Source organism: Salvia miltiorrhiza, chromosome 6 (genome assembly GCF_028751815.1).
Source record: "Salvia miltiorrhiza cultivar Shanhuang (shh) chromosome 6, IMPLAD_Smil_shh, whole genome shotgun sequence".
Classification (NCBI taxonomy): domain Eukaryota; kingdom Viridiplantae; phylum Streptophyta; class Magnoliopsida; order Lamiales; family Lamiaceae; genus Salvia; species Salvia miltiorrhiza.
In genome coordinates, this window is record NC_080392.1 from 1,695,422 (window position 1) to 1,722,497 (window position 27,076).

Here is a 27,076-nt window from a genome sequence, read left to right on the forward strand (position 1 = left end):
GTATCTTGGTTGCATTCACCTGTCATCACCAAGTGTTCATCTCATCACCATCATCTTTAAATCTTCCTTGTTTCAATTTGCAGGTTGAGAAAAGTGTTGGTCAATCACAGGAAAAGCTGCTGAGCAGGTGCCTTTTGATGACTAAGAAAACAACTGGAACCATCGAAGTTCAATGTCTACACATTACTGTACAACTGGTTATTTTGCTGGAGCTTTCATTTTATCATCTTTGAATGATGGGAGGTTTGGTGTGGATGTTAATGAAGGAGCCAACAATGAGGGGAAGTGGAGAACTCCTCATAGTAATGGGGGAGATGCTCATATGAGGAAACACGAACTTTTGAGGAGAGGGATTGAGAATGTGTGTCAGATTTTGGAAAGTGGCCCGTGGGGACCTTCATTGGAGAAAGCTCTCTCTTTGTGTGATGATAAACCTGAGGCAGACCTGGTTATTGGAGTGTTGAGGAGGCTGAAGGATATCAATCTAGCAATTAATTACTTTAGATGGGTGGAGAGGGCAACAAACCAAGTGAATCTGCCAGAAACATACCACTCGCTTCTGATATTGATGGCAAGGTGTAGGAAATTTGATAGAATTGGGCATGTTTTGGAGGAAATGAGTCTTGCTGGATTTGGACTTTCTTTCGAGACAAGCATGGATTTAGTTTCCAGTTGTGTGAAGGCGCAAAGGTTGTGGGAGGCTTATGATCTTATTCAAACAATGAGAAACTTCAAATTCCGCCCAGCATTTTCAGCTTACACAACTCTTATAGGAGCACTGGCTGCGGTGCATAAGCCTGAGCATCCTAATCTCATGCTTTCCCTCTTTCATCAGATGCAGGAGTTAGGCTATGAAGTAAGTGTGCATCTGTTTACCACTTTAATTCGTGTATTCGCCCGTGATGGCCAGGTTGATGCTGCTCTCTCCTTGTTAGATGAGATGAAGAGCAACTCATTTCAAGCAGACATTGTTCTCTATAATGTGTGTATCGACTGCTTTGGTAAGGCTGGTAAAGTCGATATGGCTTGGAAATTCTTTCATGAGATAAAAGCCCATGGTCTCATTCCTGATGATGTGTCGTTTACCAGCATGATAGGAGTTCTTTGTAAAGCTAATAGGATGAATGAAGCTGTTGACTTGTTCGAGCAGATGGAGCTGAATAGGTCTGTTCCGTGTGCATATGCTTATAACACCATGATCATGGGCTACGGTTCTGCTGGAAAGTTTGATGAAGTGTATAGTTTGCTTGAGAGGCAAAGACTGAAGGGGTCTATTCCAAGTGTGATTGCATACAATAGTCTTCTTACATGCCTTGGGAGGCGGGGAAAAGTAGATGAGGCCTTAAAGGTTTATAGTGATATGAGAACAGATGCTATGCCGAACCTGTCTACATATAATATTCTCGTTGATATGCTTTGTAGGGCAGGAAAACTTGATGCAGCTTTAGCAATACAAAATGACATGAAGGCATCTGGCTTGACTCCTGATATAATGACCGTCAACATAATGATAGACAGATTGTGCAAGGCTAATAAACTTGATGCGGCTTGTTCTGTCTTTCATAGCATGGATCGCAAAGTTTGTACCCCGAACAAATATACATTTTGTTCACTGATAGATGGCTTGGGTAGGCATGGCAGAGTAGATGATGCATACAAATTATATGAGGAGATGCTAGATTCTAACGAGGTACCAGATGCTATTATATATACATCCCTAATCAAGAACTTCTTCAAGTCTGGCAGAAAGGAGGATGGTCATAAGATTTACAAGGAAATGGTCCGGAAAGGCACCTCACCAGACCTCACACTCCTTAACACGTATATGGATTGTGTTTTCAAAGCTGGTGAAACAGAAAAGGGCAGAGCCTTGTTTGAGGATATCAAAGTTCGGTTTACCCCTGATGCACGAAGCTATTCAATTCTAATAAATGGTCTCATAAAGGCTGGTTTTGCACGTGAGACTTACGAGATCTTCTATGCAATGAAGGAACAGGGTTGTGCTCTTGACACCCTTGCTTATAACACTGTTATTGATGGATTCTGTAAGTCAGGTAAAGTTAACAAAGCTTACCAGCTATTGGAAGAAATGAAGGCAAAAGGTCATCAACCGACTGTGGTGACATATGGTTCTGTTATTGATGGGCTTGCTAAGATTGACCGGCTTGACGAATCTTATATGCTTTTTGAAGAAGCAAAATCAGTTGGAGTGGAACTAAATGTAGTTGTCTATAGTAGTCTTGTAGACGGGTTTGGAAAGGTGGGGAGAATTGATGAAGCATATCTCATCATAGAGGAAATGATGCAAAATAATTTAACACCTAACATCCAAACATGGAATTGCTTGCTTGATGCTCTTGTTAAGGCAGAAGAGATCGATGAAGCCCTTGTCTGCTGGAATTCTATAAAGGACTTGAAATGCACACCTAATATCGTAACGTACAGCATTCTTATAAATGGTCTGTGTAAGGTTCGGAAGTTCAACAAAGCCTTTGTGTTTTGGCAGGAGATGCAGAAACAAGGGTTGAAACCTAATGCAATCACCTATCTCACTATGATATCTGGGCTTTCCAAGGCTGGAAATATATTGGAGGCCACTAAACTATATGAGAGATTCAAAGAAAATGGAGGTATACCTGATTCTGCCTGCTATAATACAATGATAGAAGGCTTGAGCTTAACGAATAAGGCAACGGAAGCATATCAACTATTTGAGGAAACAAGGTTAAAGGGCTGTAAAATACACACTAAAACCTGTGTGGTTCTTTTGGATGCGCTGCATAAAGCCGAATGTCTTGAGCAAGCAGCTATAGTGGGTGCTGTATTAAGGGAAACAGCTAAATCACAACATGCTTCTAGATCGTTGTGATGTTGGATTTTCCGGTTGCGGAGGTTGTATATCTTTTGGTGTGTATTTGGCTCTTCTATTTACGATCGTAGAAAGAATGAAAGGAAATTTACACATGTTACTTTTGGCCAACACTTGTTTAATGAGTTGGTCAATATTGAGTAAGTAATTGAGTCAATTTTAAATAAATGTAATGAGCACAACGCGTATGGGCCAATTAACTTGGATTGCATTACAAATGTGTCTTGAATATTCAGCCATATAAGAGAAGAGCTGTAACATGGCAACAAGACCTTATCTTTCTGTTTGATTGTTTGTTGATCAATCTCTATTCCCATTTCTCAGTTCTGCTTCAGGTTAGGGTAATTTTGAATGGTCTATTTTGTCCGTTTTGCAGGTATTCCATTGACGAATGCTGCAGTGCATGCCATTTGTTCATGCTGTTTTATCAACTCCCTTGAAGTGGAGGAGCTTATATTGATTGTTACAAGAAGCTCCCTGCAGGTCCTTCCTACCGATTTTCCCTTATACATGCTTGAAACAATAGGACCACCTGTTCCTTTCTGCATAGACGTGTGGACATGTGCATGCACCACATAATTTTCTTCTGATTATACTTGATAAGTCTCTTTTCATTTTCTGATAAGTCTCTTTTCATCTGGTAAGAGGAATCGTCTGTAAACTTGCTCGGGCATTGTAAACTAAATTTTGATTATAGGTGATGAGAGAAATGAGGAAATGTTTTACAGTCATGCTGACTTGCAATTCTGCTTCAGCCTTTCCAAGTAGTGTTTTCATGATTTTATTGGGAATCTAACCGATTTTGTTACCAGTTAAATTTGTTCAATCATCAGTCTTACCAGTCAGATAAAAGTTGAGCATATGTTGATAAAAATGATATTCTCCGGAAAAAAAAAAAAAAAAAAAAAAAGAGATGATAGAATTGACGGCAACACAGGAGGTTCTGCAGCTGGTAGTGGATCTAACAAGTGCAAGAGCACAATGTTGGGCTCTGCAGAAGTTCAAAGTTCTGAAGTGCCTGTGAGGTAAATCTTTAAATCTTATTATGGTCCAAATATCAGTAGCCTAGGAGTTATATGGTTAACAAACTTTCAAAAAGTGAAGTTTCTCAGAAACAGCAGTGCCTTCTCACCCTTTTCATGTGTGGTATTCTTGCTAGTATGTATGCTAATCCCAGTGGCCTAGGCAAACTGGAAATACTGTTTTATCGTATGATGCATGCGTCCAGCTATGAGTTCACTCCCTATTCGGAAGATTAATGTGCATTGCTAATGGGTGCATAATATAACCAGCTACCTGTCATCTCTCGCGTATTATTGTGGCATTCTCTGTTGTACTACTCCACAGAACACTTTCTCCATACTTCATTGTTAAATTTATGTATGGTAGGTTTCGAAAGGGTATCTTGGTTGCATTCACCTGTCATCACCAAGTGTTCATCTCATCACCATCATCTTTAAATCTTCCTTGTTTCAATTTGCAGGTTGAGAAAAGTGTTGGTCAATCACAGGAAAAGCTGCTGAGCAGGTGCCTTTTGATGACTAAGAAAACAACTGGAACCATCGAAGTTCAATGTCTACACATTACTGTACAACTGGTTATTTTGCTGGAGCTTTCATTTTATCATCTTTGAATGATGGGAGGTTTGGTGTGGATGTTAATGAAGGAGCCAACAATGAGGGGAAGTGGAGAACTCCTCATAGTAATGGGGGAGATGCTCATATGAGGAAACACGAACTTTTGAGGAGAGGGATTGAGAATGTGTGTCAGATTTTGGAAAGTGGCCCGTGGGGACCTTCATTGGAGAAAGCTCTCTCTTTGTGTGATGATAAACCTGAGGCAGACCTGGTTATTGGAGTGTTGAGGAGGCTGAAGGATATCAATCTAGCAATTAATTACTTTAGATGGGTGGAGAGGGCAACAAACCAAGTGAATCTGCCAGAAACATACCACTCGCTTCTGATATTGATGGCAAGGTGTAGGAAATTTGATAGAATTGGGCATGTTTTGGAGGAAATGAGTCTTGCTGGATTTGGACTTTCTTTCGAGACAAGCATGGATTTAGTTTCCAGTTGTGTGAAGGCGCAAAGGTTGTGGGAGGCTTATGATCTTATTCAAACAATGAGAAACTTCAAATTCCGCCCAGCATTTTCAGCTTACACAACTCTTATAGGAGCACTGGCTGCGGTGCATAAGCCTGAGCATCCTAATCTCATGCTTTCCCTCTTTCATCAGATGCAGGAGTTAGGCTATGAAGTAAGTGTGCATCTGTTTACCACTTTAATTCGTGTATTCGCCCGTGATGGCCAGGTTGATGCTGCTCTCTCCTTGTTAGATGAGATGAAGAGCAACTCATTTCAAGCAGACATTGTTCTCTATAATGTGTGTATCGACTGCTTTGGTAAGGCTGGTAAAGTCGATATGGCTTGGAAATTCTTTCATGAGATAAAAGCCCATGGTCTCATTCCTGATGATGTGTCGTTTACCAGCATGATAGGAGTTCTTTGTAAAGCTAATAGGATGAATGAAGCTGTTGACTTGTTCGAGCAGATGGAGCTGAATAGGTCTGTTCCGTGTGCATATGCTTATAACACCATGATCATGGGCTACGGTTCTGCTGGAAAGTTTGATGAAGTGTATAGTTTGCTTGAGAGGCAAAGACTGAAGGGGTCTATTCCAAGTGTGATTGCATACAATAGTCTTCTTACATGCCTTGGGAGGCGGGGAAAAGTAGATGAGGCCTTAAAGGTTTATAGTGATATGAGAACAGATGCTATGCCGAACCTGTCTACATATAATATTCTCGTTGATATGCTTTGTAGGGCAGGAAAACTTGATGCAGCTTTAGCAATACAAAATGACATGAAGGCATCTGGCTTGACTCCTGATATAATGACCGTCAACATAATGATAGACAGATTGTGCAAGGCTAATAAACTTGATGCGGCTTGTTCTGTCTTTCATAGCATGGATCGCAAAGTTTGTACCCCGAACAAATATACATTTTGTTCACTGATAGATGGCTTGGGTAGGCATGGCAGAGTAGATGATGCATACAAATTATATGAGGAGATGCTAGATTCTAACGAGGTACCAGATGCTATTATATATACATCCCTAATCAAGAACTTCTTCAAGTCTGGCAGAAAGGAGGATGGTCATAAGATTTACAAGGAAATGGTCCGGAAAGGCACCTCACCAGACCTCACACTCCTTAACACGTATATGGATTGTGTTTTCAAAGCTGGTGAAACAGAAAAGGGCAGAGCCTTGTTTGAGGATATCAAAGTTCGGTTTACCCCTGATGCACGAAGCTATTCAATTCTAATAAATGGTCTCATAAAGGCTGGTTTTGCACGTGAGACTTACGAGATCTTCTATGCAATGAAGGAACAGGGTTGTGCTCTTGACACCCTTGCTTATAACACTGTTATTGATGGATTCTGTAAGTCAGGTAAAGTTAACAAAGCTTACCAGCTATTGGAAGAAATGAAGGCAAAAGGTCATCAACCGACTGTGGTGACATATGGTTCTGTTATTGATGGGCTTGCTAAGATTGACCGGCTTGACGAATCTTATATGCTTTTTGAAGAAGCAAAATCAGTTGGAGTGGAACTAAATGTAGTTGTCTATAGTAGTCTTGTAGACGGGTTTGGAAAGGTGGGGAGAATTGATGAAGCATATCTCATCATAGAGGAAATGATGCAAAATAATTTAACACCTAACATCCAAACATGGAATTGCTTGCTTGATGCTCTTGTTAAGGCAGAAGAGATCGATGAAGCCCTTGTCTGCTGGAATTCTATAAAGGACTTGAAATGCACACCTAATATCGTAACGTACAGCATTCTTATAAATGGTCTGTGTAAGGTTCGGAAGTTCAACAAAGCCTTTGTGTTTTGGCAGGAGATGCAGAAACAAGGATTGAAACCTAATGCAATCACCTATCTCACTATGATATCTGGGCTTTCCAAGGCTGGAAATATATTGGAGGCCACTAAACTATATGAGAGATTCAAAGAAAATGGAGGTATACCTGATTCTGCCTGCTATAATACAATGATAGAAGGCTTGAGCTTAACGAATAAGGCAACGGAAGCATATCAACTATTTGAGGAAACAAGGTTAAAGGGCTGTAAAATACACACTAAAACCTGTGTGGTTCTTTTGGATGCGCTGCATAAAGCCGAATGTCTTGAGCAAGCAGCTATAGTGGGTGCTGTATTAAGGGAAACAGCTAAATCACAACATGCTTCTAGATCGTTGTGATGTTGGATTTTCCGGTTGAGGAGGTTGTATATCTTTTGGTGTGTATTTGGCTCTTCTATTTACGATCGTAGAAAGAATGAAAGGAAATTTACACATGTTACTTTTGGCCAACACTTGTTTAATGAGTTGGTCAATATTGAGTAAGTAATTGAGTCAATTTTAAATAAATGTAATGAGCACAACGCGTATGGGCCAATTAACTTGGATTGCATTACAAATGTGTCTTGAATATTCAGCCATATAAGAGAAGAGCTGTAACATGGCAACAAGACCTTATCTTTCTGTTTGATTGTTTGTTGATCAATCTCTATTCCCATTTCTCAGTTCTGCTTCAGGTTAGGGTAATTTTGAATGGTCTATTTTGTCCGTTTTGCAGGTATTCCATTGACGAATGCTGCAGTGCATGCCATTTGTTCATGCTGTTTTATCAACTCCCTTGAAGTGGAGGAGCTTATATTGATTGTTACAAGAAGCTCCCTGCAGGTCCTTCCTACCGATTTTCCCTTATACATGCTTGAAACAATAGGACCACCTGTTCCTTTCTGCATAGACGTGTGGACATGTGCATGCACCACATAATTTTCTTCTGATTATACTTGATAAGTCTCTTTTCATTTTCTGATAAGTCTCTTTTCATCTGGTAAGAGGAATCGTCTGTAAACTTGCTCGGGCATTGTAAACTAAATTTTGATTATAGGTGATGAGAGAAATGAGGAAATGTTTTACAGTCATGCTGACTTGCAATTCTGCTTCAGCCTTTCCAAGTAGTGTTTTCATGATTTTATTGGGAATCTAACCGATTTTGTTACCAGTTAAATTTGTTCAATCATCAGTCTTACCAGTCAGATAAAAGTTGAGCATATGTTGATAAAAATGATATTCTCCGGAAAAAAAAAAAAAAAAAAAGAGATGATAGAATTGACGGCAACACAGGAGGTTCTGCAGCTGGTAGTGGATCTAACAAGTGCAAGAGCACAATGTTGGGCTCTGCAGAAGTTCAAAGTTCTGAAGTGCCTGTGAGGTAAATCTTTAAATCTTATTATGGTCCAAATATCAGTAGCCTAGGAGTTATATGGTTAACAAACTTTCAAAAAGTGAAGTTTCTCAGAAACAGCAGTGCCTTCTCACCCTTTTCATGTGTGGTATTCTTGCTAGTATGTATGCTAATCCCAGTGGCCTAGGCAAACTGGAAATACTGTTTTATCGTATGATGCATGCGTCCAGCTATGAGTTCACTCCCTATTCGGAAGATTAATGTGCATTGCTGATGAGTGCATAATATAACCAGCTACCTGTCATCTCTCCCATATTATTCTGGCAGTCTCTGTTGCACTCCACAGAACACTTTCTCCATACTTCATTGTTAGATTTATGCGACGTATGCTGGTATGGTAGGTTTCGAAAGGGTATCTTGGTTGCATTTACGTATATTTGTGAGAGTTAACAGTATTCATCTCATCACCATTATCTTTAAATCTTCCTTGTTTCAATTTGCAGGTTGAGAAAAGTGTTGGTCAATCACAGGAAAAGCTGCTGAGCAGAGATCCTTGTGAGTGAAGGTGCCTTTTGATGACTAAGAAAACAACTGGAACTATCGAAGTTCAATGTCTACTCATTACTGTACAACTGGTTATTTTGCTTGAACTTTCATTTTATATTTTTGACTCTTTTTTTTTAACAATTATATATTTTTAACTTGAATTAATGAAGCTTTCATTAATAACAAGATTTGCTATTCAACACTTGTCTGACATGGAATGGCCAAATACAGATATTTGTTGTTGCGTTGCTTTGTTTAAAGAAAGTGAAACTCAAAAGTCCTTTTCAAATGAAATAAAGCCAATAGAGCTAAAGCAAAAAAATAAAGAAAATTGAAAAATGGTATTTACATACATTCTTTGCTCAAATCGGATGCATGACATATCACATAACTAGTCCCTAAAGCTCTATGGGTCGGGCAAAAACATCCACCCATCTGATTACCATTTTAGAGGAAAATGAAAATAAAAAGAAAAAGAAAAAGAAAAAAAATGCCTTGCATTCGACACCAGAAACAAACAGAAAATGTATGGGCATTAAATCTTGTTGAAATCTTACCATGCAACCCAATCCAGATTCCCATTCTTTCATCACAGGGAGCCTAAAGGTTATCCATGAACAAAGATGTTTTGTACCTTTCTAAAGTCCTCGCATCAACATATCAGGATAAATAATGGATGTCATCCATCAATCAATCTCTCCTTCCTCGGTGTCATTTGGTTCGTGCTCGATGCTTTGAGGTTGAACTTCTTCTTCCTCCTCATCATCGTTCTTCATGTACAACCCGAGTTTCTCTAGTGGATTACTATTTGCTGGGAATTTGAAACTTCCGAGACCATTTTGAGAATCATCCGGGCTTGCTTCGTCTATAAAGCTCTGTAAGTGCTCGTCTGGAGCGGCTCTAAACATCTCAAGGTCTTCCATGAACTGGCTATTTTCATTAATATCGACAGTCTTCTCCATCTGTCAGGAACACAAAGCTATAACAAAGTGGGGAATAGAGTAACTCAAGTATGTATATTCCGAGCCATTACAAGGGGAACCCTTATTTTACCTTCTGCAGAGCTAGACGTGCAGCTTCTCTCACGAGTTCTCTTTCCCTTCTGGCTTCTGCTGCAGCTTCTGCTTCGGCCTTTCTTCTAGCCTCTTCGGCAGCTTTAGCCTCTGCTTGGAGTCGTGCTTTCTCTGATCAAAATATGAGTCCATACCACAATCACAGAGGAGACTTTTAGAAAAATCTAAGCAACAGGGTGATGCTTGCGAGTAAACTTAAATTGCACAAATATAAAACAATTTCATTGAACTAAAACCTTCTCTTCTTCGTCTTTCAAGCTCCTCCTTCTCCAGCTTCAGTCTTTCAGAATCTGTTCCCTGCAAATTTTTAGATATCACAATCAATATTACGGCATGCATTGTCTGTCGGGATAAATAACGATCGAGCAAGATAGAATTTGACTAGCCACGTCAAAGTTGCATACTTTTTCTGTTGTATTCTCTTGCGCTTTAATTATAATATCAGCAAATCGACTCCTCAATAAAGCTGCACGGTATAGCTTTTCAGGGGAGACTTGCCTATCTGGTGGAGCACTCTCCCCTAAAATGTTACAGCTTGTTGGTGAGATTACGCTGCACATTTAATAGCTCGCACTCTTCATTAGTTATCACTGCTTACCCTCTTGACGACAATTAGGCTCATCCGATGACACTGGATATTGCTCAGCATTCGCATCCAAAATATCTGTATATACCTCAGAATATATTAAAACCTCATAATGCAAAGAGCATTAACAGAAAAATCATCTTGTAATTCTAAGAATCTGACCTCCATCATTTCGATCATGCAAGTCTTTTTCCCTGGCCTCTTCTTGATTATTTGCAGTTTCCTGATAGTGAACAAAGAAGGTAAGATAACACAAGCAGTGCTGAGTTGAAGCTGCACGGAAACTTAATTAAAAATCTAACACACAGAGAGAGAGAGAGAATATAGAGAAAAATGGATATACATTCACTCCTGTAGGGACTGAGATATTGGCACCATCAGCTTCGCAGGCTGAAGAATTTTCTGAATCTGCAAAACGGAAACGATTAATTTATAGTTAATGTATAAGCATGCACTTTTTGTCTGCATTAGGTCGCATGAGTAAAGATGATGCTGATACATAAAAGCAATGATTAATACTGTTCTTATCTCCAGCAATTATCCAAGATACAACAGCATAATGCAAGAATCTAGAACGAGACAGAAACAATATCATATAGGAGCTATTTGCTGATTTGAAGAACATATATATATATTAACCTGCTCTTACTTTATTTATTCTTTAGCATAAGTTTGCAGATGAGATTATTCTCAGTATAGTGTTTTCATAAACATGACTAATTGAAGAAAGACCCAGATTGTTGAGGAATTATTTAGAGAGACTTTGCATGGTAGATAGATCCTTTTATTTTTAGGTTTAGATTGTAACCTCGTCTTCACTCCCTCTGTACTTGGAGAGTCTTTGTACTTGTATCATACAAAGAACATCTTCTCTCCAATACATGTCTTTCTATTATTCTCTTTTATGAAGATTAATTATCAGATCATTTCCTCAGAAAGATTGAAAAGTTATAGCGAATAGTACAAGGCCTCTAGTAGTCTGGTTACATGATTGTTATGCATGTGCCTCAAATAGCAATTTAGAGTACCTATCAACACATGTTTGCTACCCAAAAGAAAACAAAGAAAACAAATGCAAAAGACAGGCCAGAGGTAGCAGATGAGGAAAAGAACTATAAAACAATCTGCTCTAAGTAACACAGTGGCAGCAATAAGCAAACAAAAAAGACATGTGAAAGAATGACAATTAGGCGTAATGGCCAGTTAAAGGGGCCATTCTGCTGCACATGCGTGCTTTTGCAAAAGTGTGTTTTCTTTTAGAGAGTTGAGTGTCCATGGTGGAGAATCTGATACACCATCTATCCTTCTGCAAGACAGATAAGGAAAACCACTAGAAGCAACTAAAGAGTGATAGCAGTCTTGGCCATCTGTATCGATGGAACTTAGCAAACTAGTATAACTTTTCTTTTTCCTCTACCTAATGTGATGAGAGAGTACCACACTGGACCACGTATTCAATCTATCTACTGTTAAAACCATTCATCTCGGGAGTGTCTAGAAGTTCCTGATGTTAAATCAGCTTTTGTACAGCTGAAGCTCATCTGATAACAAAATTCGGTGGCTCACATAAATTCATGTATCCAAATAGGCAAATAAACACTTCTGCCAACACATTCAATGGAGCATATTAAAGAATAGCAGAGAATTGTACTATAAATTAAGTCTGAAACAGCCACCAAACAGAATACTAAAACTGCACAACATAAAATGCTAATGTTCTCAGGTCCAAACTGACACTGGGCATGAAACAGTTGTGGAGATAACCTATTATGCCCTTAATTCACAGTATTATTTCAGTAAGATAGTTCTAAAATCTAAGGATAATTTTCCTAAGATCCACATCAACGAGCTCAAGATTGCAACTTGCAAATCATATAATAGTTTGATATCGCTGTGGTAACACTGAACTAGTCTCATTCTTTCAGCAATAAGCCGCATATGATAACTGACCCTTATTATATAATTAGAAAAAGAGATCAACAAATTGATCTTGTAATCAGAAAAGCTAGTAGATAACATAAGGTACAATATACAATAGTTCTTCAAATTAGTTCTTCACATCTAACACAGATAAAAGCACAGTTATGCTAATGTATACAGTGAAGCCAATATAGAATGAGAGCTCAACCCAATTGATGACTTCAAAAGAACTATTTCACCATTTCTCACAAACAACATTACATCTTTCACATTGCTGGTATTCGTAGAACCCAGTAATAAACCTTTAACTGCAATAACTTCCAAATAACTCCCAACTTCCTTCAAAGAACAACTGATTCACCATTTCACACAAACAGTGATACATCTTTGATCTGTCACATTGCGGGTATTCGTACAACCTAGTAATCAACCTTTTACTGCAATCAATTCCAAATAACTCCCTCAACTTCCTTTCAGCTCCTTGAAGATGCAATGTCTTAATTAAGTCTTCAAGGCTCCATTCAGTTTACGTATTCGATTTCAAACTTGGGTTCCAAAACATAATAACAAATAGAAAGAACTAGTTTGAATAACTTCAAGTTGTTCATATCAAGGAACAATTTTTGTGGTTCTAATTGATCTAAAACCAATGTAATAGTAATTTAAAATATTATCCTCAAATCTAAATCATTCCAATTTCCATCCAGATGCAACCAATAATTTTAGATAATTATCATATGTTTCATATATAGAATTTTTGGCAGTCATATGGTTTGGAAACTTTAAAAGTTCTTAAAAGAATCTTGAAATTAGCCTAGACTTTGCAAGGAAGTTCATGTGGTTCCACATCAATAATAGATCCAAGAGAGAACATTTTTACACACATGAAGGCATCGTAGAAGTATTCAACTCTAAGTAAATGGTGTAGAACTGAAACCAAAAGCCTAAGTTAGGGAAAAATATTAGTATGGGTGGTTTTGCAGACATAAGCAAATGACATGTAGTGATGTAGAGTCATACGTTGAACCTTCACATGATGAAGAGCGGGAAAGATAGAAAGGAAAGAAACAAGAAAACAATGCATTAAAATTAGTAACAACACAAACCAGTAGATGAGGCGCCTGATTCACTACTGGAGCTTCTTGAACCACTGCAGTTACTATTCCTTTCAGCAGCATCCTTATCAATCCGAATTGGAGGTGAACTGGAAATTGGAGGCGGATCATTTCCACCAATATCCACATCCTCATCAGCTCGCTCATGGTCTGATTAAATTTTTCAAGGGTAAGACAACAAGATGTCAAACACGTCAAGGTAAATATTAAAGTCTAGGTGCAACTTCATTGGGAAAAGAAAATACCTTCGCAAGGCAGGTAAGATGAATCTCTAAACCCGGATTCCTTCTTTATCTGTGAGAATTATTCGTACACATGTACACATTGAGAATACTTATCACAATGGAGCATAGTGCAAATACATGAAAGCACTTGCAGTTTACCTCAGTATCGCAGTTCTCTGACGTTGATTGTTTTTTCTTCCTCTCCAATAGATAATCATCCAAAAGTTTCCGTAAAGTAAACAGTGTCTCGTCACTAAGTGAATCAATGTCAATTTCAATCTCATCCTCGGTTACTTCACTACTATTCAAAGTGCTCTCTTTCAAAAAATTGATTATGTTGTCTGGCAGCTCTGAAATCAATTCCTCCAACTCGGCCCCAAGCTTTTGTTTCTCAACATCACTCATCGCAGGCTTCTCTCTTTCTTGCTTGACCCTTGCTTCCTTAGAAGCAGTTTTCTGCTTCTTAGCAGGAGGCACATAAGCAGTTTCAGGTTCTATAATGACACTCGACTTGGAAGCTGTGGAATCATCAGCTGTAGGTGGAAGTTTCTTCTCAATTGATTTCCATCTCACTTCAAAGTATTTATTCATCATCTCAGCCATTATATGAACATCATGTTTGGGTGGGTTAAATGTCATTGCATTTTTGAAGGTGAGTCTCACGTCTGCAGCAAACTCAATGGGAGTGGAATACTGATTTGACAGTAATTTACTTTTTACTGTCCCTAAATCCATTGGATGCTTGATAATATCATAATAATCTGGGACTTTATGAGCTACAACATCAACTGGCTTGTTGAAAATCCAGGCATGAGGTTGCAGCATCAAACGATTTAACAGCGTCTCACATTGTTTCATCAATATAACAAAATTAGTATTTTGTGGAAGACCCTGCTTCACTGACTCCGTTTTCCTAGCTGCCACTGGTCCACCTTTAGTGCGAGGTCCATTTCTTCCAGAAGGCCCTTTTTTCTTTCCTGGTGTCACGGCCTCATCATTAGTGGACACAAGCAAGCTTTCTGCTGTAGCAAGTCTCTTTGCTCCAGTTTGATGGTTATGGATATCAGTAGCGTGTGGATGCACCACTCTGTCCATGCTAAAAGAAGCTATCTTCCTGTGAAGCTTACGCACTTGTTCAAGCTCACTCTTCAACTTAACTTCTAAATCCCTTCTCTCTGAAGAGGACATCTTCGAAAGTGACAGTGATCGAATTGGCACAACCGACCTACCATAACCATCCACATTCAAACTAATGCATTTCCCATTCGGTGCACAATTTTCCTGCAGAGAATTGAACCCTGCATCACCGCGGCCTGAGTTCCCAAAACCTTCTGATTCAGCAACTGTCTCAACCGCATGTCTATAATCCGGCACAAAACCACTGGAGTAACCCTTAGAAACTTTTCGAGTCTTCCCCATCATATCCCCTGATCCCGCCTTCTTCGAAAACTTTTTCGACTCCTTTTGCCCCGTGTAGTCTATCGGGATGGTTGGTGCCATAAATTTAAAGCTGAAGGAGCACACATATCAAATCCTCCTCATTCAACGTGTTCTGTAGACATTAGGAATCTGAAATTTCAACTGTATGCAACACCTGAATCCCTACCACGTATAACAATATGTTGTTCAAAATGCATTCTTTCCGAATCTTTCCACCTTTACACAACTTCAATGCACAATCTCATTCCCTCTCAAAATAGCTTAAATTCGATCAAAAAAAAAAAAGATGCCACAAGCAAAAGGTGAAATCTCAAGAAAACCCAAACTTAATCGATTATGTAACACCAAACTCAAATCCCACTGAAAAGAATTTCACATTCTTCAAATAATTTGACAAATTGACGGAAAAGCAAAAAATCGAAACCTAATCTACGTAGAAAGAAAACATACAATTGCAATCGTTTGGATCCAGAAAAGAAATTAGAAAAGCATATCGAGGGTAAGAACCGGGTGACCCGACCCCTTCCGCAAGAACCCTAGAAGCAAAATAGTTGGAGATTTTTTCCTTGAAATTTTGCATTTGCATAATCCTAGAAAAAGAGATAAATGCACATGCGTGAAAAGGGAGAGAGAGAGAGAGAGAGGACTTACTAGTTTGGGAATCGCTGAGGCGCTTGGGCTGCGAGAAATCACGGCATTTTAAAGACGACAGCAGCAACAAATTTCGACCGTCGATTTCGTGCCGTTTAATCTAATGGCCAAAAATATTAATCGAGTTCAGTAATTCAGTGCAGCAGATGAGTCACTGTGCGCCGTCGTGTCAGGTACGTACACGTGTCGTTTTGAGGAGGCGAGTAGCACTATTTATATTGGTGCACTGTATCAGAATTGAAAGGGATGCACGTTGTGGGGCGGGAACGTTGACTTCTAATATGGGCTTCGGGCCTGGGCCTGGGCTTGGGCTTGGGCATGTACGCTAGCCCTTTCATTTGGGCTTCTTCGACATACTTCATTTTTTCACTACTTAAAAACAACGTCAAAAAAATCAGAGTAATATCGCTAAGATACATGAACTTTCACACATTTTTTTAATTTTAAATAAGCAAACATTTATTTATTTTGTACACGATAAATATTTTTAATAAATAAAAAATGAGGTTAAAGTTGAAATTGTCTACGTGACTTAAACAGAAGTATTCTTAAATGATGTAATTGGACATCAGGTACATTGTACTGCATGAATACAAAAATATATGATCAAATCATTCATATACAGTATTCATCACGTATTCACGTACAAAATTAGAGAAAAAAAATGTCGTGGTTTATGACGCAATCATGCTTTTTGTTTACATGTTATGTAATTTGAATGACATTATAATTGTGTTAATAATTTTTATTTCATTTGATTTAATATTTTATTTTATATATAATTAATAATTTTATTGAAAATAAATTAGCTGTTTAAACTTTTTTTAACAACACTTGCAATACTCAACTTTTTTAAATATTATTTACTCCTATTACAAATTGAATATGGGTACCGTATTTGGATTGGGCTAGTTCGGTTCTTCAATATGTCGAGTTGGGCTGGGCTTAAGTTTAGGCCGCCCAAACCATACGGGTTAAGTCAGTTCAGCTCAGCTCAAGCCCACCTATATGTTTTGTGTTGCAAATCAAGGTTTGAATCCGAAATAATTTAACTATTAATTTCTTGAAAGAAATAATTTCAAGTTCATAACAAAATTTTTGAGAAGAAATTTAAAGCTTATAACTTTAGGTCAAAGCCTAGGAGTACTATTATTTATTGGGTTACAATAACATTTCAAAAATTTACCCTATTTACACATTTCCCCCCAAAAAAATGAATGAAGAGAAATAATGGTGTAGGTGAACAAACACAAAAACAAAAACTTGGGTACAATCGGATTGACCCGCATTCACAATAGTGTTATTTATAAGGTTCGAGTCAGGGTACGGATCAAAGTTTAAGTGAAGGTACAATTCGATTGTACGGTACACTCAGTTGTACCCCAGATCACCTCGCGAACAAAATAGATTCATGGGTATTAAAGGGAACAAAATAGATTCGTGAGTATTAAGAAACCGAAAGTGGTGGCCCTAGCGTTGAGGAATATTATTGGATGAATTGAGGGATGGAATGTGGAAGCAACGAATTGGACACTGAAGCATCACATAAACAAAAGTATATATCCAAATTAAGTCAATTTATATTTATGAGAGAAGATATATAGGAGACCCCCACACCTACCAAAAAAAGAAGATATATAACAAAATAAAATAGGGGGTGAGGATGCGACAAAGAAAAGTAAAAGGAAGCATGCATGTGATATTACGATAGGCCACCTGGCCATGGTGCACGTACCTTTTATTCGCTATAATAGATAAATATCGTCTCTAGCTTTTCCCTATCTCTGTTAAATAAATGCATCATTAATTTTTACACACATGGAGCCACTGCTAACACAAAATTACATCCACATAGTATATATTTACACTATTTATTTATATTTACACTATTTATTTATACTCAATGTTACACGTCCGCCGACAAACATGCTAAATATCTTCCAACACTCAATCATACACACACACGAAGAATAAAATTTCAAAAAAAAAAAGAAAGAAAAAAAAAAGTAAACTATTGTCCAATTAAATAAATAAGATCTATTAAATTGAGACAAAGTGAATAAAGCACAGTTCATTTAGTAGGAACTTAAAATTTTCTTTCACCACCATGAAACTAAATTATTGTTTATTTTTAACAATAAAACTATGTATTCTTAGACGATTAATTAAGCTCTAAAACAAGATCTTGTGTTCAATGGATATGATGAAATGTGATATAGGTATTAGACGAATCAATATTCACTAATTTGCTACTTCGCATATTAGTGTCCGCTTATTTTCATGAAAAATAAAAAAATGCATATATTTTCACAATAAAAAAAATATATCGGACATAATGAAATATTTTATCGGACAATTTATTCACTCATTTTTTTTCAATGGAATAAATTATTACTTTTGAGTAGCGATGTGAAAATAATTTAAACATTTTAATTTTTTTAGTTTTCACTTCTACCCCAAAAAAATATAGGCGAAGATATGATATCGTCAATTTATATAACGAGGACAATATGGTAAATATAATAATTTATCCATTCATTTTCAACAAAGTAAATAAATGTATAGGATAAATGCAATATATGATAAGTTTTTTTTTTCCATATCAAATAAACATGATAATAAAGGAAGAAAAGATAATATTTTCTCATTTTCTTTTTATCTATCTTTTTTCAGAAAAAAAATACTACCAAAATAAAAACACCCTAGTTGAAAAAGGATGGATAAAAAAGGGATGGCTATTTTTCTCCCTTTTCATCATAGTATTTATTAAAGAGATGAAAAAAAAATTGAAAAATATTTTCACGACATTATCTAACATTAGAGAATAAAAAAAAATTAGTGAAAATAAGCTACCCGAAAAAATATTTCATCGTATTCGAAGAAAATTTTCGCTCATAATAAACATGTTAAAATTTTGAAAAAATGGTGCATATATATGTATTTGCTCATTCTTCATCGAAATTAATTAACGAACCATGCAAATTTTACTATCAAAGTAAACGGACCTTAGAAAATAAAAACACGCTTTCATGTCATATGATTGAGGAGACAAAAAAAAGGGTTCAAAACTGCTAAAACGAAAAAAAAGAAATAAAAACAAAGAAGTATTTACAATTTACAAGAACTCGTGGTCATAACCGAGCGGTGATACTACGATTAGAGACGACAATTAGCGATTAATCGAGATTGATTAACCTAATTACCGATCCAGAGCGAGAGCGCTGCGGCGGTATCCAGCCTCCATGCAAACCCTCCACACTCCATTCTCCACACGTCGCACGGCACCGTTTTGGACGCCTTCTCGTTCCCGCACGTGACCAGCCTCACCCTGCACGTGAAGGCCGCGCACCGCGTCGGCAGCGCCACCCCCTCCGCCACCGCCAACCACGCCGCCACCTCCCCCTCCCCCGCCGCCGCCGCCTCCCCGGCGGCCATCCGCCTGTACGCCGGGTTCGTCCACCGCACCCGGTTCAAACCGTCGGTCACGAAACCCGGACACGTGTCGGCCTCCAGGCTCCTCACCCTCTCCGCGTCCGTGTTCCCTATCCCCCCGTACGGATAGAAATCCGCCAGCCACGTGTCGGTCACGCATTCCACCTTCACCCACGACGACGCCACCACCCGCCGCCCCACCGCCTCCGCCCGCCCGCCGTTCTCGAAGCTCAGCCACAGGGGATACCTCTGCCTCGACGCCGCCGTCGCCTCCTCCCTCACGTCGGGCGCCTCCGGAAGCAGCGGCAGCGTCTTGATCGGATCCTTCTCGCCGCCGCTCACCGATCCGCCGGAGTCGGTCTTCGCCGGCGAGCACCTCCTTTTCCTCCGACCACACCTCTTACCAGCACTGCCGTCCTTCGCGGCATGCTTCCTCTTCCCGCGGCCAGTTCTCGCGCCGCTGCTCTCCGGCGAGGCGGAGCTGGAGCTTCCGCTTCCGCTTCCTCCGCCGGAAAGAGATCCGTTGGCGGAAGCCGGTTTCGGAGCGATTGGACGAAACTTCAGCATTATCCTATCCACCTTAGAGATATCGTACACACTCCCGGAGTAGCGCGCTATACAGCACCCTCCCCTTTGATCCATTTTTTTTTCCTTTTTCTTTTTTTTTTAATGTATATTTTTTCCTCTCCCAAAATGTAAACCAGCCCTAGAAATGTCGAGAGACGGTTTTACGAGGAGAGGTGGCCGGGGAGAAGGGATTTATAAAGGGGGTGGTACGTGCGAGGGGGGTGACTCGTGCGAGGGATGCGATTGGTGGAGGGAGGTACGTGGCGCTACGGCCGTGGGGGGACCCACGTGGGAGTAGGCGTGAGCAGCCAATGGGAGGGGATAGGGGTGTGGGGCCCGGGGCAGCAGCCAATGGGAAGCGGGGATGTGGCGATTACGGGCGCCAAAAGAGGGGCACCTAGGGTTCGACGCCTGGGGCACCGTGTACGCTGCTGGAAGTTCCAGAAGGGGGCACGTGGAGGCCAACGGCGGTGATCGGCCAGCCAGATTGCGACACGTGGACGGGGGTGTTTTCAGTTTTTGACATAGACCAATGCTGTTGAATGCTGGGTGAGACACTCCGAGATAGTAGATATTTTCTCAATAAATGCTTTCTTCACAGCCAGATTTCAAATGCAAATTGTTGCATGTACCAAATGTTTGAAAAATGGTCTCTCTAGCTTAAGCCGTGGTCATAACTTAATTTATTTTAATATATATATTTATAAAAGAGGTGGTCTCCTGTACATCAGGGGTACCCGACCCATATCCTGACCCAGCTGGACTATTCTGATTCATTTTTTCTTAAAATGACACTAATACTAACACTAACACGATCTTGGAATGACACTAACATTATTTTGTTTTACAAATTACACTATTTCGAAAATAGCACTAGTACTATTTTATTTTACAAATGACACTAACATTATATTGAAATGACACAAACACTACATGCAAATGGACACTAACACTATATCGAGATGACACTAACACTTGACATTCAGATAGGATAGTCCAATTGAGTTAGATTTGGATCAGGATTCGAGCTGGGTACGACCCGGGTGTACAAGAGATTTGAATCAGGATTTAAGTTTATATATTGTGTGTAAGTGCTTGGATAATAATTAAATTGATAAGTTAGAGAGAGAATCATTAATCAAGAGAATGACATGAAACATGTATATGTTGGAAATTAGTAATAAAAGAGTGAATCGTATGGATCTAAGAAATTAATTAAGTATGTGTAAGTAGAATAAGAGTTACTCCCTCCGTCCGCCAAAAGTATTCCACAATTACTATATTTGGCGTCCGCAAAAAGTATTCCACTTTCCTTTTTAAGCCATGGTCCCACCATCCACCTTTATATTTTATCCTTACAAACACTCTTTATTTACAAAAAAACTCACCCCAAATTCAATCTCAACCACACATCTCATCAAGTGGTGGGACCCTTTCTCCACTATATCAACATCATCACATATTTTATTAAACTCCGTGCCCGACCAAAGTGGAATACTTTTGGCGGACGGAGGGAGTACTTTTATTGTGAGTGAGTTGTATGCGGTATATACCGTATATTACCAAAAAAGAAAATAAGTATAAAGATTAATTGAAAATCTATGATACATTAATGTTCATTAAAATTCTCTTATGAAGATTTTGTCCAATAATTTAGGAAGACGAACACCAAATGTAAGGGCATTATTATAAATATTTGCATCCTAGGAATACTCCGGAATAAATATATTTCGATTACCAATTAAATATTACACTACTAGAAAATATGGCATTTATCGACCGAATCATTCAATCACTTGAAATGCGACGTTAGTGACCGATTATCGACTTATATGAGTTTATCTAAAGAAAAATAAAAAAAAAGTGTATTTTCCGATTGTTATTTGATTGTTAATATTAATATATTTTAATTTTTTTATTATTTAAAAAATCGATCATTATTCGGTTATTAAAATTAATATTTTTTATAAATATTTTATTATTTAAAAAATCGGTAATTATAACGCTATTTTTTAAAATTATTATTATTTTATAAATTTGTCGTTATTCAGTCGTTAATATTTTCATTTTTTTCAAAATCAATCGTTAATATTGATTTTTTTTTTATTTTTTTATTTAAAAAGTTGATCGAATAGTTAATTATTAGTATTTCTTAATTTTTTATTATTTTTAAAATTAATTATTATTCGGTTGTTAATATTATTAGTTAATTTATGAACCAGACGTTATTTGGTGTTATTATTATTATTATTATTATTATTATTATTATTATTATTATTATTATTATTATTATTTTACTTTAAATTTTCTATTTACAAGCCCTAACAACACAAAAAAAATATATATATATTAATCTTCATTAATTAACAGTGCATGTGCCTCGTTTCTCATTCTCTCTTTCTCCCTAGCTAACTATAACTATTAACTAGGTAGGTTTGATTAGGGATGGCAGTGGATCCTGGACCCGGTCCAGATCCGTGGATCCAGATCCGATTTGACGGATCTGGATCTCAATTTTTTGGATCCGCGGATCTGGATCCGGATCTGGATCTCATTTTCTAAAACGGATCTGGATCTGGATCTTGACATTTGAGATCCGGATCCGACCCAAATCCGACCCGTGGATCCGATTTAATTAAAAATATATTATTTATTTTTTATATTTATTTTTTTAATAATATTAGATATATTAAAAAATAAAAAATAATAAAATTAACTTTGAAAACCTAATTTCTAATTCATCTCTTCTCTCCCTCTCGGTCTTCTCACTCCCCGCGCCGCACCTCCATCTCTGCCATCCCTAGACTCACTCCCATCTCCCATCTCCCATCTCCCTCAGTCGGCGTGCCTCACCTCCATCGCCGGTCGTCTTCTTCGATTCGCTCGCCCGCCCGCCGCTGGAGTCACGCTCACCGCTCGATCCCTGCTTCGCTCGGCCTCTCTGCCTCGCTCCCTGCTTCTCTCCCTCCATCGCCCGTCGCTGGAGTCACGCCGCGCTCGCTCGCCCGCCAGCAGCAGCGGCAGTGCAGCACACTCCAGTTCGTGCAACTCCAGCCGCCGTCGTTCCAGTTCGGCTCGCCGCACTCCACCGCCGTCGCCGCCTCTGTCACTCCAGTCCAGCTCGCCGCACTCCACCGCCGCCGTCGTTCAGCCATGAGCTTGTCTACCACAGGATGCTCTGAATCAAAGGTTAGATTTTGATTTTGAGCATGTTTATATTCGAAAATTATACCGAGCGTTGCGTTGGATATACCGATCTGAAAGAATCGTTTCTGCCCCTGATTTTGATGCACTTGGAGTTGATTCTTGTGGGATAGGTTTAACTGGATATCTCTTGTATTGAAATGAGTTGTTGCAATTGTACTATAGCTTTACTGTATGTTGAAATGTGATTACATATTTTCATCTGGATAGCTGGATAGCTTTGTATTGAAATGAGTTCAGCTGGATACCGAGTTGTTGCAATTGTATTGAAATGAGTTTAACTGGATAGCTTTACTGTATTTTCATCTTCACGATGAATTGTATTGTACAATATTTTCATCTGGATAGCTGGATAGCTTTGTTGCAATTGCAATTGTATTGTACAATATTTTTCATGATGGATATTAAATGTTGTTGATTTTGTGAATTTAATTTGAAAACACTAGATCCATGGATCTGGACCCGCGGATCTGACGGATCTGGATCTGGATCCAAAATTTTCAGATCCGCGGATCTGGATCCGGATCTGGATCTGGTATATGCAAACGGATCTGGATCTAGTATTGGCCAGACCCGGTCCAGATCCGGCCCGTTGCCATCCCTAGGTTTGATGTCGCCCTCAACGCCTCAATTCCTAACTCCATAATGATAAGACCAATCCTTAATTAACAAAAAGAATTGTTACTTTGTTTCAAACTTCATTACTTCACTTTTAAATTTAATATTACAACTTTAATTAATTTTTCATATGTTTTAAAATGTATTTATGTTTAATATCCAAATATTGTACTATATTAAACAGGGAATCTCCAATTTCAAATCAATTTAATTAAAAATGATATTCAAATCAATTTCAATGAAATTTGGTAAATTAAGGAGAAATCTATGCAAAATTGGAAATCAATACATGAAATTCAAATCAACCGTCCATTAGCCCCCTCAATTAATCTTTTTTTCTTCTTCGATCATTTTGTAGATATATTGCTATTTTTCGTGAAAAGTGAGAATAATAAATAAGCAGTATATACTGTTGAATAAGATAGTATATAATGTTAAATATACAACAATATTAAAAAAAACTTGTAAAATTTTCACTCTTTTCAGGATTCGAACTCAAGTAATTCTCTTCGGGCAAATTATCAGCCATTGGATATACATTAAAACAGCACCTACAAATCAATCTGAGATCTCATATACTCATTGTTATTCCATTGTTTAAGGTGAATAGGAATTTTAGGATATTTCAAAGCTAATTTGGTAATTCCTATCATTTGAGCTAATTTTACTTAACTCGTATATATTCCATTGCAGAGTATAAGTTTAAAGATATACTAGTAAAACTAGCTAAAAGGTATCTTATTAATCTTTCTAACTTTTCATCTATTTATTTAATTATGATAATTTGATGTTACAACTTTCTAAAACATTCGACATGCAATTAAGTGCCTTTGACATGACCCTTCAATATTTTCCAAAATTGGAGCAAAAATGCATCTGTTTACTCAACTGGCTTTAATAACTATTGTGCATTGTGATAAAGCTACGCTTTATTTTGACTATTTTTTTTAATCGAGTTTCATTGAGTAGGGTTGTGATGAACAATGTAGAAGTGTCATGTAATTAAACTTATCCAAAGGCCCTTGACTATTTTTTTTTATGAACATTTATTTATATGGTTGTATATAATTGTTACAAAGTTAGATCAAGGTATTGGTCTAGGCCTTGGACGATGTTTGCACCCATCTTATCAAGAGAAGATTCATCGAATTATCTATCAGTATATTTTACGTGCGATTTTATTTTAAGTTTTTTGTTTTTTTTAATTGCTTTTATCTCATTTCTCTATTTATGTTTTTTGCACTATAACCCAAAGTTAAGTGTACCATGATCCACGATGATCTCATGCTATATTTGCAATTTTTATAACGATTAATTATAGTAGTTTTTTATGCATGTTATAAAAGGTCGGACAAATTTTATGCTTCGATTCAAAAATCGAACTATAAAGTATAATTAATCATTTTTTTCCTTGGTGAATATGTACAAATTTTCAGGCTACAAGTAAGATAAGAGAAGAGGCATATAGTGGCATTGTGATGTATCATGGCAGAGGAAGTGTTCCAATAATTCTCAATAATTCACGTATATGGTGGGAAAGAGTTATTTGTCTATATTAAGTCAAAGACACTTTTAGTAAAATTTCCAAAAAATATTCTATGCCACAAAAGGAGTGCAATGTTGTTCCAATAGTGTTAGAGATGCTTAGAAACCCACATAATTGGAATAAGGAAATTCATGGTGTAGGACTTTAGAAAATGACACCAAATAATTGTAAATCAAGAATAAGAATTTTAGCTTTTTCACTTTGTGTTGGTTGGATCATACTCCCCTCATCCACGAAATGAGTACCCATATTTTCTTTTTCGTCCGTCCACAAAATGAGTGCTCATTTCTCTTTTTGGCAAGTGTATCTCACACATCTCTTTAATTAATACACTAAAAAAGTGGAACCCTTAAACTATTCACACTACACTCCATACATTTCTTAAAACTCGTGTCGTCCACAAATGAATACCCATTTCATGGACGGAGGGAGTATTTAGTAGTGATCGTTCAATCATCTAGTTATTAATTTTTTAATATTTACTTAATTTTTATTTTTCATGTCATTAATATTCTTTCAATTCAATTTCATTTACTTTTTATGGTTTTCATCCACCCAATTATAATATTTTATATGTTGTCATTGTTATTTTTAATCATAATATTTTTAATTATATTAAAAATAAATTAAAACAATAGCAAAATTATGATGCCCGGGGACGAAGTGCAGAGTGATCGTCAGTGCAAAGAGGCACGGACAAAGAGCAGCTCCGACTAAGACTTCCAAACGTAGGGGCACAGGGATGACCAGAACACACCCGAACGAAACGAATTCCGAGAATATATTGGAATGGGACGACATATTCAAGGAGAACTTAAAAGATTTGATTGGGATACTCATATCAACAAGATGCATCTTCTTTTCTGGTGCCCACGTGGAAGAAACCCCAAGGTTAAGCGTGCTTGACTTTGAGCAATTCCAGGATGGGGGCGTGCTTGGCTAGGAGCAATTCCAGGATGGGTGACACATTTGAGAAGTTTCTCGGGGAGCGTGCGAGTGAGGACAAAACACGCTAGAAAATACTCGTGTTGGTCTATGGGGACAACTCGAGTCGGGCTGTTACAAAAACTTTTAAAACACTAAAAAATGATAAACTAATAAAAATTCAAGATACGACAAATTAAGAATACAAAGCTATCAGAATACACAATTCTCAATGAATATGTGCCCCTTTTTTTCACCGAGGGTGGATTGATTTCTCCAGTTCATTCAAACAAAGCTATACTGTGTTGTCCTAACACATCACCTTTTTGGTTGGCATTCACAATTGGATTTTGGTGAATTATAATTGAACGGATACAGATTTAATCGGTGATTTATTATCGGATTACGAATTATACCTAGTGTGGTTTGGAAAAGCGAGAGAGAAAAGCAAAGTTGAGAGCACGAGAATCCGATTGCTGTAGTATTGCAGGTGAAGTAAGCGTGTGTTTACAAGGTACAAGCTCATGGCTATTTATAGATTACACATTAAGGGTAAAAATGTAATTTCATTGCTGGAACATGCGCCTTGCGTGGTCGGGGGCATCATGGTAATTTTGCCCTCAAGCTGGAGATTTTCCCGCTTTTTCGGTGATTTCTCTGGCGAGAATGGCTTCTCTGGTACAGACCGTTTCTCTGATAAGGCTCATTTCTCTGACGACACCCGTTCCTCTGACAAAGTCCGTTCCTCTGGTGAGGTTCGTCCCTCTGATAAAGCTCATTCCCTTGCTCTGCATATATTACTCCTCATCAGATTTTCATTGACTATACACCATGAAGACATTAGTGTTATGTCTTATATGTCCAACCCCGTGGACTGATCAAAAGTGTTTTGTACATGTTTTTCGAATATTCTGACATGAGCTTTGAGGGATATTCTCAGAATGATGATATTCGGGGATGGGAGATTGAGCAATATTTAGCTGTTTTGAACTGCATTAATTCTTCAGAGTTTTGGATATTTTTAATACTTGGATATATCATAGCAGTTTCTGCATTAATTCTTTAGAGTTTTGGATATTTTTAAGACTTGGGTAATAA

The 27,076-nt window shown here is 37.9% G+C and overlaps 5 protein-coding genes across 12 annotated transcripts in view; 2 read left to right on the forward strand and 3 right to left on the reverse strand.

Moving 5' to 3' along the window:
• Positions 1–27,076, reverse strand: part of LOC130987821 (uncharacterized) — a 551,243-nt gene that overhangs the window by 196,416 nt on the left and 327,751 nt on the right. The gene's annotated exons all lie outside the window — the stretch shown is intronic.
• On the forward strand, positions 227–3,781 carry LOC130987780 (pentatricopeptide repeat-containing protein At3g06920-like). Of its 2 annotated transcripts, none has more exons than XR_009089850.1 (2): positions 227–3,009; positions 3,246–3,781. XR_009089850.1 is itself a non-coding variant. In XM_057911453.1 (2 exons), the coding sequence occupies exon 1, from the start codon at positions 323–325 to the stop codon at positions 2,867–2,869; it is 2,547 nt and encodes an 848-aa protein (XP_057767436.1). In that variant the 5' UTR covers positions 227–322; the 3' UTR covers positions 2,870–2,892; positions 3,246–3,781. The 2 variants fall into 2 exon arrangements, 1 of the variants encoding a protein (XP_057767436.1); XM_057911453.1 differs by having other exon boundaries at positions 227–2,892.
• On the forward strand, positions 4,496–8,882 carry LOC130987779 (pentatricopeptide repeat-containing protein At3g06920-like). Of its 5 annotated transcripts, XM_057911450.1 has the most exons (4): positions 4,496–7,176; positions 7,515–8,159; positions 8,294–8,529; positions 8,636–8,882. In XM_057911450.1, exon 1 carries the CDS (start codon positions 4,592–4,594, stop codon positions 7,136–7,138), a length of 2,547 nt encoding a protein of 848 aa, XP_057767433.1. In that variant the 5' UTR covers positions 4,496–4,591; the 3' UTR covers positions 7,139–7,176; positions 7,515–8,159; positions 8,294–8,529; positions 8,636–8,882. The 5 variants fall into 5 exon arrangements, with proteins under 5 accessions (XP_057767433.1, XP_057767435.1, XP_057767432.1 ...); XM_057911452.1 differs by having other exon boundaries at positions 4,496–7,278; positions 7,515–8,524; XM_057911449.1 differs by lacking the exon at positions 8,294–8,529 and having other exon boundaries at positions 4,496–7,278.
• On the reverse strand, positions 8,988–15,832 carry LOC130987781 (transcription factor GTE10-like). 3 transcript variants are annotated; one of them, XM_057911454.1, is made up of 11 exons: positions 15,688–15,832; positions 13,756–15,198; positions 13,618–13,666; positions 13,364–13,522; positions 10,681–10,745; positions 10,500–10,560; positions 10,350–10,415; positions 10,156–10,271; positions 9,988–10,048; positions 9,732–9,862; positions 8,988–9,640 (listed from the first exon to the last, which is right to left on the reverse strand). In XM_057911454.1, the coding sequence occupies exons 2-11, from the start codon at positions 15,094–15,096 to the stop codon at positions 9,365–9,367; spliced, it is 2,325 nt and encodes a 774-aa protein (XP_057767437.1). In that variant the 5' UTR covers positions 15,097–15,198; positions 15,688–15,832; the 3' UTR covers positions 8,988–9,364. The 3 variants fall into 3 exon arrangements, with proteins under 3 accessions (XP_057767437.1, XP_057767438.1, XP_057767439.1); XM_057911455.1 differs by lacking the exon at positions 15,688–15,832 and adding an exon at positions 15,487–15,681; XM_057911456.1 differs by having other exon boundaries at positions 13,756–15,711.
• On the reverse strand, positions 18,694–20,354 carry LOC130987810 (uncharacterized). Its single transcript, XM_057911493.1, has one exon. The coding sequence runs from the start codon at positions 19,759–19,761 to the stop codon at positions 18,883–18,885; it is 879 nt and encodes a 292-aa protein (XP_057767476.1). The 5' UTR covers positions 19,762–20,354; the 3' UTR covers positions 18,694–18,882.